Genomic DNA, 15,021 nt, shown 5'->3' with positions numbered 1-15,021 from the left:
GTCTGCATAATTTCAGCTTTACATACCGAACTTTCAACGCGCATAACTTTCTTGTTTTAAAACATTTTTCATCCGTTCTTCAAACGGCATAAACTTCATGAACCTAATTTTCTTATGAAAGCCAATTTGAAACAATTTGGAAGTTTAGAAGCAGAGTTATGGCTTACCGAAGTTCGACCAAAAATCAAATTTTTAAAAAGGTTCATAAACCTATATTTTCACCAAAATCAAACTCAATACCAACATGCCACTCATACAAATAACGCCACAACATACCATTTACAGCACCATATTCTCCACCTCCTACCACAAACAATCATACCTCAATTTTAAACAAATTTTATACATAAATACCTCAACTATACCAACAAGATCATCAATATATCACCACCTACTCATATTCATTCATATCACCTTGTCAATCATCATTAACTCATCACTTAGTATCCTATTTTCATCATAAACAATAATCACCAAACAGATACTCAATCCACATCAACGATTATCATCAAAGCCATCACTCATTAACCTTCTTACCATATCAACTATATCCATACCACCAAAACAATGAATTTTTCATGCCTCATCAAATCACACACATACATGGTCAACTAACTACCAATCAAGTTCATCAACACTCTATCACCTATACATATTCATTATTATCACTTTGACAATCCTCGTTAAACCATTATTTAGCATTCAATTTCCATTGCCAACACAAATCACCAAGCCAATACTCAACATATTTCAACAATTATCAATTATCATCAAGAATACTAAGCACTTAACATCTTCATGCATTCACACCTAACCTATGGTCATCTAGCCTAAGTTTTCACAAGACATTATATATTAAATACAAGAAATCAAAATCATACTTTGTCCGATTTTCTCGTATAACCTAAAGACAATTCAATAAGGCAAAGTCCAAGTCTCCACCACCAAAATACAGCACCCAAAGCTTCGATCCCCTCAAGCTTCCAATTCCACAAACGTGTTCCAATTCATATATATACACTACCTAATACACATCACCACATTCAAATACACCAACTTAATTCTTAATCACAATTCATTAAGGGATTCACTAGGGTTTGAAGATCCTTACCTTGCTTGAGCGTTAATCAAACAAAATCTCGCTAGTTCCTCAAGTTAACCTGACCCTAAAGATCAAATTAACCAAAAATCTCAATACCCAAAATATAAAGTTTTCGAAATTGGGGAAGAGAGAGTTGAAACTGAGAATGTGAATTTCTTATCAAATTTCTTACCGGGTTTTGTAGAGCTCGTCGCCGCAGACGCGTGGCCGCAAACGGTGTGGCGGTCGGACCTCGAAGCGAAAAGTTATGGTGAGTTGAATCCAAGCCAAGGGTTTGAACTCCTCCTTCTTTCCCCTTATGATTCTCCAGCGTGAAACAACAAGGAGGAAGAATGAGCTGAGCTCATTCGGTTAAATGAGTTGTGTTGGGCCTTTGGGCCCATTTTGGGCTCGATTTGTTCAGTTCGATTCCTTCGATTTAATTTTGGGTTAAATTTTTTAAAATTTGTGTCAAAATTCTTATTTTAACAAGCTTTGTCCCATTAAACTATAAAATTCATATTAATCTCTAAAATTAATTATTAGTTTATTGGCTAATTACTTATTAATTTTGTGGATTTTACCGTTAGGGTTAGTGTTTTTGTTTGTAAATTAGGGTTAGGAATTGATTTGGGAACTTTTGGGTTAATGTAGGTATTTTCAATAAAATTGGAAGTAGAGTAGTAATTGAAAATGAAATATAATATAATTTATTTATTTTTAAAAAATACTATTTATTCGTCAACTTGTAGATTATTTTTAATTGAGTATTCTAATTTAAAATTAGAGATAAATAAATTAATTTATTTTCAATTCATAAAATTAAACTAAAATTCTCATTATTCAAATCTAAATAGTAAAAATCTCATTATTTTTAAATTTTTAAAATTTTAAATTATAAATAAAAAATACTCAATAATTATAAAATTAGATAAATATTTTAATTTATTTCAAAATCAATTTATCAAAACTTGGTTTAATTACCTTTAATAAAATAATTTTTGAAAATCGAACTTTGACCCATTAAAATATATTAAAACTAATTCTTCATTTAATTTCAAAAAGTTTGGGTCTTGCAGATTAAGTTCACACATGATTTACATCTTGACAACACTATATAACATTTTTTTTGTAATTTGATCAAATTTATAATATTTATTATAAGAATATTAGATGTTATTATTTTTATAATAAAAATTAAATATTAAAATATAATTTATTTAAAAAACTTACAATTCTATAATATTATATGGACAAAAATATTAGTTTACAATAAAATTGGTACCATATATACTCATTATTTGCTTATATTGGTATCCTATATATATGATTCAACTCTTCAAAATGTGGATATCCACAAATTATTCTTTTTTTAATTTCATATTAACTTTATTAAGTAATTAATTAGGAGTGCAATCAACTAATAAAAAAGGAAGTTATTAAAAAAATAAAAAATTAAATAAGCCGAATTAGACTTTTTTTAATTTTTTCTTTGGATGAAACATGTTCAAATTATTATGAGAAAAATTCAAAATTAACTGAAAATAAACATCCAAAATTTAAAAAAAAATATATCTAAAACCAAATAAAAACAAACATCCAAAATTATTATAAAATGAATATCCAAAACCTAATAAAAAAAATATTCGAAACATATAACAAAAAAGAATCCAAAATCTAACAAAAAAATATCCAAAATCATTTAAAAAAAATTCAAAATCTAACAGAATGACACAAAAAAATATTGGTAAAAAAAATAAAAAAATAAAAAAACATTTAAAATTATTAAAAAATTATTAAAAAACCTAAAAAAAATCCATTCAAAACATAAGAAAAAGAAATATCTAAAACATATAAAAAATACATCCGAAAACTAAAAAAAAGAAACATTTAAAAAAAACCGTGTGTGGCACTAGTACCATAATATGAATTTTATTGATATAGTTCACTGTAATATGAATTTTATTGAATGTTGAAGTACCATAATGCTAGTGTTATCACACAAGCAAAATCATGTGACACAATAAATAAATAGATTAAAAAAGAGCCATCAAAGAAACATAATATTCAAACCAAAGAGAAAAGAAAACTCCAAAATCTCATAACATCATTCCAATAACATTATTTTACTTGGCAGCAACTTTAGCAGCAGCCCATTTTTCTTGAAGAGCCGTAGTAAACAAAACAAGCTTGTCAATCTCAGGAAGAGTTCCAGTCACAGTGGAATACTCAACAAAATTTGTAGCCCAATTCACCAGTTCTGGAAACTTGTCGGCAACGAGGATCTTCCTTCCATTCATCTCTTCGAACACACGTAGAAAAGGCAAGAAGCTCCCAAAGGCAATGTCAATGAATCCAATCTTGTTCCCTCCAAAGAAGGACTTTCCTTCACTGCATTTGTTGAATGCCTCTTCCAACGTCACAAGCACTTCTTCCTCCAATTGCTCCAAGTGTCGCTTCTTTTCCTCTTCATCTCCAGCGGCCATTAGAATGTTCTTCATGCAAACCAAGAACTACGTACACCCAAATTTAAATGCATAAAGAAATTGATTGAAAGCCAAGAATTTACGTTGTTTTTGTACATTTTATTGTGATTTTGATTTGGAGAAATGCTAAGGTACAACATTTTCGGTGGAGAAAAATGAGGAATTAGTTAGTGTTGGTTCAAATCCAAGATAAATAATGCAGGAAAAAAGTTTTCATTGATTTATAGTTTTAGGAATAATAAATTTAATGATATCCAACTCGCAAATCAACCTGGAAATTGAATATTTTAAATCTTGAACTATTTATTATACTTATGATAAACAAAAATACTCACAAATAATCAATTTGAAATTAAAATTATCAATTATTAAATCAGTCATTATGTAATTGTATATTTCTTACTCACAAATAATCAATTTGAAAATTAATCTTTGGATTTTGTACTATCTATACTTGTGATAAAACAAAATGTTCTACGAATACTAAAAACAAATCACTAAATTAATTATTATCATATAGTTATGTATATATATTTCTAATATTTCTTAAATTAAGTAATTAAATCAGTAAGATAAACAAAACTGATACAGTATAATAATCAAACTTGTTGTAAGTGACAAATCTAACATTTAGTGTATAATTAAAGGTGGAAACTTAGGTGCAGTCGATTTCATGTGATGTTGATACTTGAGAGTCATTAGATAATTTGACTGATTTGACTAAATTTTCATCTAACAGCTCTCAGATATCAACTTCACGTGAAGTCGACTTCACCTGAGTTTTCACCATAATTAAATGTTAATATGGACACAAAACAACCACTCTTTAATTTATAGTAACATACAATCATCCTATGCCACCGTATAAAGGAATGTATTTTTTGTGTGTATTTAAAAAATTAATTATGATACGGTAAAGCATTTGATTATTTTATCAAGATAATGTTGATTATTGTACTATGATACTTTTAATTATTTCAGTCATTGATAGATTACTTTATTTTGAAAATATATAAATAATATATACAAATATAGACAATTCTATGATAAAGAAATTTTTGTACGAAAAAAAAAGAAGGTATAATTTGCTTTAAAAAATTATAAAAATAAAATAACATATTTTTTAAATTAACATTTAATTACTGTCAAAGAGAATCTTCGTCATTTCATTATTTTTTTTCTCTTCATCATAATATATACCTACCAATACAGGCCAACGATATTATAGTTTATTTATATGTCCACTTATTAATTTTGTATCACAAAGAGACTCCGATTCTATCTTTTAGTGATCTTCTGTTTTAACTTTTTTTATATCTTTTTTTCTTTTAGAATTTTAATTTGAAACAACTACCTACATATTAAAAATGCAAATATAGGCCTTTGATTTGCTATACATAGTCAAGTATAATTATTTTTTCTCTCGAAAAATTTTAAAAATATGCTTAAATGTTTAATTTGATTTGAATTTACATATAATATTTATAATAACGCTCAATTTTTTTTTCTTTTATTAAATTTTTTGGTAATCACAATTGGTCAAAATATTTTTTTCCTAATCCACCCTTCATCATCTAATATTTTTTTCCTTCTCTTGATATCTCCACCACACCATCTTCTCGTCAACGTCAACATCTGTTCCTCAATACAATTGTCATTTATCAAGAGAAAGAAATAAATACTAAGAGAAGAATTTCAATAACTTCAGAAATATTAGTGTTGCAATAATTCTAGTAGTTAATGTGAATGATTTATATTTTATAATTAAAATTAGCGATTAAAATTATAAATAATATTAATATTCTTAAAATATCTAAAAAAATTTCCATACAATACATACCCTTCGAATATACTAGAAAAATTAGGGGTCATGCCCAGGGACGGTTCTACATACATTGTTGTGGGGGCAAGCGCCCCCCACTACAATTTGGAATTTTTTTGAGTAGTATATGATAATAATATTTATTTGCCCCCATTAAATAAATTTTTACTCAACTTTTGGTACTTAATCGTTAATTTAAAAATTTTATATTAGAAATTCGTTAAAACTTAGAATGATTATTAAAATATAAAATACACATTAAAAATAAGTTAAACAATACATATATTTATACACAGATATATAATAATTAATAAATAATTTAATATTTAATTTTTTATATACATATATTATTTTTATTATAAAAATAATTATAATGTTATATAAATTTTGTCCCCACTACCAAAATTTTCTGGATTCGTCACTGGTCATGCTTGTTGAATATAAAATAAATAATAAATAGAATAAAACAAAATAAAGCATACCTTATCGTCAATGTATGAACCCCAAAATCTAGCAATTGTTCTGTCATAAGCATCTCGAGGAAGAATAGAAGGACCATTGGACCAAACCTCGTCAATATATTGAACTATGACTAAGGATTCACATATGGGTTTGTCACCATGAATTAGAACTGGGATTTTCTTGTGCACGGGATTGGAACGAAGAAGAAAATCACTTTTGGAGTTCAAGTCCTCTTCAATGTTCTTATATTCCAATCCTTTGATGTTAAGTGCAATCTTCACCCTCGAGGCAAATGGACTGAACCATCCACCCAAAAGCTTCAAGTCACTGCTTTTTGCTGCCATCACTATTATTGAAACTCTGATATCTACTATATAGGTTACCACTTACACTAATCAAGCAAAGCACCAAGTGTATATTTATGGTAGACGCTTCTGTATGGAAACAAATTAATGAAAGAGATGAGACATTTGTGGTCCAAACTTGTGACATGTATCTTTTTGTTTTTGGTGTCCGCTTGTGACATGTGAATAATAATGTTTTCCGAGAAATTTAATAATGTTTTGTACAATTTTTTTTTAAGGATAAAAGCGAAAAATATAATTTAATTTAATTTAGGACACTCAGATAATATCAAGACAAATTCATTTTATTTATGTGATTTATGTTATTATTTTTGAAGAATATTGTTATTACTTTTAAAAAGTAAAAGTCAAGTAGTATGTGAAGAAACTTCAACAGATATTAATATATAAAAGTCAAGTAAAAGCCAAGTTTATATATGTGAAATTAATTTAGTGGCTCAGTTTTTTCAATATGGATTTGGTATTAGTGTTGTCCAATGAAATGGATGCATGAAAAAAAACTGCTACAGTATTTGGTAAAAAGTAGGTTACGTTTTAGTTTTGTTTTCAATTTTTTTTTTGTTGAAAAAAATAGACAAACGTAGATTGCGTTTTGATCCTTCAAAGATTTTTAATTTTTTTTAAGCCCAATCATAGTAAGGCTCATTTTTTTATATGGAACAAAGCTTGATGTTATCCAACTAAATGGACGCATGGAGGAATTTTTTTCTGCTATGATGTTAGGTGTTTTTTTTTTTTTTTTGTTCAAGAAAAGAAACAAATGTGGGCTGCATTTTGCTTGGTACAGGCTTTTTAAATTTTTTTTATTTGTTTTAATCCAAACGTGGCCTGCGTTTTGTGTTGGGCTAAATGTTTTTTTCGTAATAACAAAATGCAATCTGCGTTGTGTTAAGGGCCAGCGTTTTTTTGGGAAACACAAAATGCAGGCTGCGTTTTTCACGTTGTCAGATTACTTTTTGAAAAACGCAGGTTGCGTTTTTTTGAAAAAAATATTTTAATAAAGAGTCCTGCCTATAAATACGAAACACTCCTCACCCAAACGGCCTCACTCCCATTCTACCCATCATTCTCTTCTTTCGAATACATATGTTGTAATTGTTAGTTTTTTTTGCAGTTAGGTGTGTCAAAAAAATCAGAGTATGTGAGGTTGAAGTTATGGAAAATATTGTAAATTTGCGAGTATATTATAACGGTGAAGTTATACCAAACACACATGAAGGAGTGACTTTTGTTTGTGAATATCCGTTGTCATTTGCTATTCCATGTACCATGAGCTTTGTCGAGTTGCAAAATGGGCTTTGTAATAACATTCAAAGCCACATTTTAAAAAGGGTGAGCAACCTTTTATACAGAAGTCCTGTGCAAGTATTTGGTGGGCTAATACAGTTTCAATTAATGCCCATCACTGACGATGCCATTATGCAGCAAATGTTCTGTATTTATCAACAAACCCCATTTCACGTGCCAATGATAGAGTTGTACGTTGAGTTTGAACAGCAGTCAGGGTCGGGCGTGGTCGGCGAGGAGGTCAATGTTGATGAGCTCGGGGATATAGATTGGGAAGAAGATAATAATGACAGTGAAGAGGAGTTCGAAGTTAACTATGAAGTCGATGACGAAAACAATGACGGAGACTTGGCAGGCAATCCGGAGGTGCAAAATCAAGCGAATGCGATTATAAGCCAGCACCTGTTTGGTGTTCCATCTTTTATGCGGACTCTAGATCTCGAAGCTATGCATGACCCGTAATTTCCTGAGTATGCGAATACGGGTATGTTATGATTATTAACTCAAGTTTCCTACAGTGTTTATTTTATATGCCTTGTCTGATTGATGGTGGTGCGCATGTCGTAGGTGAAGGCAACACTGCGGCGGAAGATGGCGAGTTTAGTGTTGGAATGAAATTTGGATCGAGAGAGTCGGTGATATTTGCAATCAAAAGCTACACTATCCCTAGAGGAGTTGATTTCACTGTGTATGAGTTTGAGCCACAGACATTCTATGTGAAATGCAAGGGGTTTGGTGCAGGGTGCGATTGGCTTATCCGGGCTAGCTTGATTCGAAAGAAAGCTTGTTGGGAGATCAGGAGATACAATGGCAAGCACACGTGCACCGTGGGAACGATATCGCAAGATCATGCCAAGTTGGACTCGGACACAATTGTAGATGCCATTAGCCCGTTGGTCGAATCAAACCCCTCGATAAAGGTGAAGTCTGTAATTGCAGAAGTTCAATCCAAGTTCAACTACACGGTCAGTTACCGCAAGGCTTGGTTGGCAAAGCAGAAAGCTGTTGCCAAGGTTATCGATGATTGGGAAGTTTCTTACCAGCAGTATGGTTGAAAGCAATGACGGTTAAAATGCCAAGGCCTCGTGTTCAAATCAAAACACTCCCCGTTTACCTTGAGACTGAGGAGGTTCAAGGTGTAAGAGTTCTGCATCGCGTTTTTTGGAGCTTTTATCTATGTATTGTAGCATTTAGACACTGCAAGCCGCTGGTGCAAGTTGATGGCACGCACCTATATGGAAAATATAAAGGTACATTTCTGATAGCGGTTGCACAAGATGAGAATCAAAACATTGTGCCTATTGCTTTTGCCATAGTCGAGGGCGAGGCGGTAGACGCATGGGAGTTTTTCCTAACGAATTTGCGGAGATATGTTGTTACCATTGATGGTGTGGGTATTATTTCTGACTGCCATACCTCCATCGACGCTGCAATAGCTCGCAGTAACGGTGCATGGTCACCACCAAGGGTGTGGCACATGTACTGCATCAGGCACATCGGCTCCAACTTCTTAAGAAGGTTCAAGGCTCCATATTTGCATAAACTCGTGGTGAACACAGGTATTTCTACTCACTGTTATGGTTCTATTCATAGTAGATTTGTGGCATCTGTTTATGACTAAATGGTTTGTTTAACAGGCTATTCTAGGACGGAGCAGGAGTACAACAAAAACTACTAAATGCTTAAAGAGCAGGGTGAGGCATATACTCAATGGTGCGATGAGATCGGTGTTGAGAGATGGGTGTTGGCATTCGATGGTGGTCATCATTGGGAACATATGACGACAAACTTGGTAGAGTACATAAATTCTGTCCTGAAGGGTGCACGCAACCTTCCTGTGACTGCCCTGGTCCGGCCAACTTTCTATCGGCTAAATAAGTTGTTCACTCGGAAGAGTACCGAGGCTTATGAGCGTCTCTGCAACGGATTCACATATTCAGAGTTCGCAACGAAGAGAGTTGAAGAAAGCTTCCGACGTGCAGGAAACGTTGTGGTCAACCGGTTCGATGGGTGCAACAAGATGTTTGAGGTTCGCAAAATTCAAGATGGTACCATTTACACTGTCAACCTTGCGCAATGACACTATGACTGTGGCCATTTCCAGGTCTCGATTGGCAAGTGTACGTGCACGATGTGTACAAGATGTCTGAAATTCGCAAGGTGTACAGAGGTGAGTTTGTTCCGATGGGTGACCAATCTACATGGGATAGATACGAAGGAGCGAAGGTGATCGCCAACTGGACATTGAGGCGCGCGACGAAAGGAAGAGCGAAGTCCACCCGCTACTTGAATGAGATGGATTTGCGTGAGATGCGTGGTCCTCGCCGGTGCACTATATGTGGACGCGAGGGACATAGCCGTAGCCGATGTCCACAGCGCGCAGGTCCAAGCTCCGCTGGAGGTCATTAGTGGTTAAGCTTTTCAATGTAATTTTGTTATGAACTACTTCACAATCATATGTTACTTTTATTGTCACGTCGTCATTTACTTTAACCTAGTTAACAATTTATGATAAATAAAGTTTTTAACCTCGTTATTTAATTTTCTAGAGAATAAACATTTTCGTTCCAAAATAAAGCTAAATATGTCATAATAATAATACCTGAACATAATCATCTAAATATGTCATAATAATAATACTGAATACAACACTGATAGTAACATCAACTGCAATAGACTACTTCCTCGGCGCCTTCTTCGAATACAAGGATGGGGTGTATTTGTCCGGAGGCGCAGTCTGTGTCCGTAAGTTATACGGATGACCCTGAGACACACCGGCGTCCGGCCCACTGCCGATGTCAGGACCACTGCCAAAATCTGTCATGCTCGCACCACCAGTGTCATACAAACCGCTGCCACTCATGCCTGGAGCACTCGCTCCACCAAGATCATACCATTGCTGCAAGTCGTATACCAAGTCTCCTTCTTCCTACTGTGGGTACTCATTCAAATCAAATAACTGGCCACGTGGTGGTGCGAACGGATCGGGCAGATCTACATGACCCATTGACTGATCAAATTCGAACTCACTAGCATGACCTGAAATGGCGCGATGACCACCAGAATGATGAGATGTAGCAGACCCCTCCTGCGATGGCATCGGGTGGAGAAAATCTGTATCTCGCAGGACTTGAGAGAAGCTGATGGTGTCAGATCCACCCAACGGACTAAAGTGAGAATTACCAGATGTAGTATGTAGGGCTCAGGTGCCTGAGGCGGCTGTGGTTCCGGTATATATGCTGCTTGCTGTTGATATGCTAGCCACTACTGGGCATATGCCGGGTCCTGAAACTGCTGGACATATGCCGGCATCTGAACCTGATGCTCATACACCGGGACTTGATAGTGGTGCTAATATGCCGGCACCTAATCATCAATTAAATACAATTAATAGTAATTACTGATAACAATTTATACACCTAATAATCATAATACTAGGAATTAAAAACAATACATGTTCCTGTTGCTCATGAGGCGGGACTTCTTAGTGAGGGCCAGCTGGTTCTTCCTGTTGCTGCTGTGGTTCATCGGCGCCAACCTCTTCGCCTGGAACTCTATCTGACAGTCGCAGGTGAATCCCAAACTGCTACGTGTACCAGCCGTAGTACACTGGGAGAGGACGAAAGTCAATAATCTCCTCGCCTAGCTGCAATGTGTTATAGCGGTCAAATGTTTATCTGTTAACCCATTGACTGTAAATCTGTCCCCAGTCATGGTTCTGTGCTCCTGTCAACTGCTTGTAGTGATCACGACCAAGGTCGAACGCGGGGCCTGGTGGTAGCTGCTGCATCCTGAACTGTCGTCTGACCCGGTCTGTCGGGTGCCACTCTATGCACTCAAATGACACTAGAGGCGACTGGGTGGAGCACATAACCATATGGGGAGCGAGACCATCCGGAATCCCCACTCCCATATATGGCCGCCATATAAACTGCACAATAGTTACCAAGAGGCCGATTAGAGAAACTATTCTTCTGACTATAAACATTGGACATTAATGGTACAACTTACGTCGTCAACTCCCATATCGTTGAGTCCTCACCTAAAATGCGCAGTAGGCTGCCGTATATATCTCGTATGTCGGCGCCAATGACTCCACCTAACGAAAACAGAATAACAATATTAATAAGAAGAACATAATAATAATAATAATAATAATAATAATAATAATAATAATAAGAATAATAATAATAATAATAATAATAATAATAAGCACTAGTGGAACACCAACATCGCCGAGTTGATCGCGAGGTATAGGTGCCAGGAACGGCATACGCTTCCACGCCCAAAAAAAAAAAAACAGTATCAGTGGGCCATCCATTTTCTTACAGTTGTATCGTGAGGCACGACACAACGATCTATATAGGTGTGCCAGACTGGCTGCCTCCCAACTATACCCAGAAATCCGGTGGAAATCCCGAAGTAGCGGTAGAAACTTCGAGTTCAGTGAAACGGTCGACTTATCCGGAAACACAATTGTTCCAAGCACGCAGAAAAGATGCGCCCAGACGTACCACTCGAGAGACTCCTGAGTATCACACGGCTCGGTGTCTCTGCACCGCCGGACCCAAGCAATATTAACCTTCCCGAACACGTGATCGTTTGGACCGGGCTCCCGACCAAAACACACAATGCATTTCTCTACCAAAAGCTGGTGGCTGCTATCTGATCTACCTGTAACGGCCTCCCTATTAATCAGGAGACCAAGAATATAGTTCACATCTTCCAGCATCACCGTCACTTCACCGACTGGAAGATGGAATGTGTGAGTCTCCGGCCTTCAGCGTTCCACCAAAGCACTCAGTAGTGCAGAATGACCTCTCATTTTGCCTACTCGTAAAATGTGTTGAAACTCAGTCAATGCCAATGTCGCTGTAACTACCTCGTTAAAGGTATCTGGCGGATCCAATTTTCTAGACAACAAATTTCTGATAGCCTACAAAAAAAAATGATAATTATTAAATTTTAAATAATATTGGTTAACAATTTGTTAAAAAAAATAGCAACAACAACTAAACATTATTATTATTATTATTATTATTATTATTATTATTATCTTAAAACGTAATAATAAATTATTAAAAAATTATAAATATTTATCTATTTTTTATTAAACATTATTATTAATTATTAAAAATTAATAATAACTTATTCTCACTATAATAACTAGTATTATAAAATAATCATAATAACACTCTATTTATAATAATAATTATTCAAATATAACAATAATAACAATAATAATAACTATTTATTATATTGATTTTTTTTAATAACAATAACAATAACAATTAATAGTTTTTTTAATTAAACAAACATCGTTTAAAAAAATCGTTTAGTACGGCATTATTATCATTATCATAAAAAATAACAACAAATCACTAACAAATAATAATAACTTAGTACACTATTATAATAATAATAATAATAATAATAATAATAATAATAATAATAATAATAATAACAACGTCACTAACAATACAGAGATTAATTTGTCTATTAATAACAATAATAATATAATAACAGTATTAAAAAAATTAAATCGTAATGAAAAATAAATAATAATATAATATTAGTTATAATAATATTAATAACCTCAATACTACTAATTACAATACAAATAAATAAAATTCGAATAAATCTATATATTTATTGTTAAATATTAAAGAATTACTTATAAATTGAAGATGATTTAAATACTCAATAATATGATCTTCTGGTTTAGTATAATCACACACCATTTTTTTCCTATACCGTGTAGTTATTCTTCTTCAGCAAGCTCTTTCACAGCTTCCTCACTCTCCCTCAACTATTTCTTCAGTAACTAGTTTTGCTTCAATAACTTTGCTTCCCTTTCAATTTGCATTTCTCGCTTATAAGGACCCAACTGAACCCCCTCTGAGAACCTGCATTTGGTTCTGGTTCACTAACAAATGCATCCTGCGTTTTGCGTAGTCCGAAATTGGTCAAGCTCTGCTCCTGTTGGCATGCAGGGCACGTTTCGTTTGCTGGTTCCCTTCCCTCACCAATAGCAGCCTGCGTTTTACAAGGCCTGCATTTTTTTTTATTCCAACACCTACAAAACGTTACCTGCGTTTTGCAGGTCTCTGATCTTCATAGGTCCACATTTGTGGACATCACACCATGCATCTATTTATCTGCACTTCACATTGTGTTATCCATTTATAAATTAATTTCTGCCATAGTTTACATTTTGCTGTAGGTATTAAAAATTTTTTTTGAAGTAACAAAACGCATCTTGCGTTTTACTTTTGTATGTCAGCTTTTTTCATAGAATAGTCAAAATGCAGGATGCGTTTTATGGGCCGTTAACTTTTTTTTTTTGAAAAACTAAAAACGCATGTTATGTTTTGTTAAAAATAATATATTTTAACTAAGAGTCCGGCCTATAAATACGAAGCAAGACGCTCATTCAGCTTGCCTAACTCCACTTCTACTCATTCTATTTTTCTTTCTTGCACATATATTGTAGTTCCTAGTTTTTTTAGCAGTTAGCTGTGTCAAAAAATCGGATTAGGTGAGATTAAAGTTATGGAAAATATTGCAAATTTGTGAGTATATTATAAGGTGAGGTTATACCAAACACACATAAAGGAGTGACTTTTGTTTGTGAATGTCCGTTGTCATTTGCTATTCCATGTACCATAAATTTTGTTGAGTTGCAAAATGGGCTTTGTAATAACATTCAAAGCCACATTTTGAAAAGAGTGAGCAACCTTTTATACAAAAGTCCTATACAAATATTTGGTGGGCTAATACAGTTTCAAATAATGCCCATCACTGACGATGTCAATATGCAACAGATGTTGTGTATTTATCAACAAACTCGATTTCACGGCCGATGATAGAGCTGTACGTTGTGTTTGAACAGCAGTTAGAATTGGGCGCGGTTGGCAAGGAAGTCAATGTTGATGAGCTCGGGGATATAGATTGTTGACGCAGAAAATGCGCGTCCAGACGTACCGCTCAAGAGACTCCTGAGTATCTTACGGCTCGGTGTCTCTGCCGCCGGACCCAAGCAATATTTACTTTCTCCAACACGTGATCTTGCGGACCGGGCTCCCGACCAAAACACGCAATACAGTTCTCCACAAAAAATTGGTGACTACGGTCTGATCTACCCGTAATGGGCTCCCCATTAATCGGGAGACCAAGAATATAGCTCACATCTTCCAGCTTCACCGTCACTTCACCAACTGAAAGATGAAATGTGTGAGTCTCCGGCTTCCAGCGTTCCACCAAAGCACTCAGTAGTGAAGAATGACCTCTCATTTTGCCTACTTGCGAAAGGTGTTGAAACCCAGTGAATTACAATGCCGCTGCAGCTACCTCGTTAAAAGTATCTGTCGGACTCAATTTTCTGGACAACAAATTCCTGATAAACTGTAAAGAGAAAAATAATAATTATTAAATTCTAAATAATATCATATAATAATTTATTCAAAAAAAATTAGGAACAATAATTAAACAGTATTATTATTATTATCTTAAAACATA

At 34.0% G+C, this 15,021-nt stretch overlaps 1 protein-coding gene across 1 annotated transcript; it reads right to left on the bottom strand.

The window, feature by feature from the left end:
• Positions 1 to 3,095: 3,095 nt before the first annotated feature.
• LOC107489091 (glutathione S-transferase U18) lies at positions 3,096 to 6,261 on the bottom strand. The gene is made up of 2 exons (XM_016109866.3): positions 5,872 to 6,261; positions 3,096 to 3,594 (listed from the first exon to the last, which is right to left on the bottom strand). Exons 1-2 carry the CDS (start codon positions 6,193 to 6,195, stop codon positions 3,208 to 3,210), a joined length of 711 nt encoding a protein of 236 aa, XP_015965352.1. The 5' UTR covers positions 6,196 to 6,261; the 3' UTR covers positions 3,096 to 3,207.
• Between the last annotated feature and the right edge of the window lie 8,760 nt (positions 6,262 to 15,021).

The sequence above is a fragment of the Arachis duranensis genome, chromosome 5 (genome assembly GCF_000817695.3).
Source record: "Arachis duranensis cultivar V14167 chromosome 5, aradu.V14167.gnm2.J7QH, whole genome shotgun sequence".
Classification (NCBI taxonomy): domain Eukaryota; kingdom Viridiplantae; phylum Streptophyta; class Magnoliopsida; order Fabales; family Fabaceae; genus Arachis; species Arachis duranensis.
This window is presented reverse-complemented; position numbering and strand designations above follow the sequence as displayed.

What these genes read in the sequence shown, in the direction of transcription:
- LOC107489091 (XM_016109866.3), bottom strand. Translation starts at nt 6,195, where the DNA reads ATGGCAGCAAAAAGCAGTGACTTGAAGCTTTTGGGTGGATGGTTCAGT. An exon ending in GTTCATACATTGACGATAAG is followed by an intron (nt 3,595 to 5,871) that starts GTATGCTTTATT and finishes GGGTGTACGTAG; the next exon opens with TTCTTGGTTTGCATGAAGAA.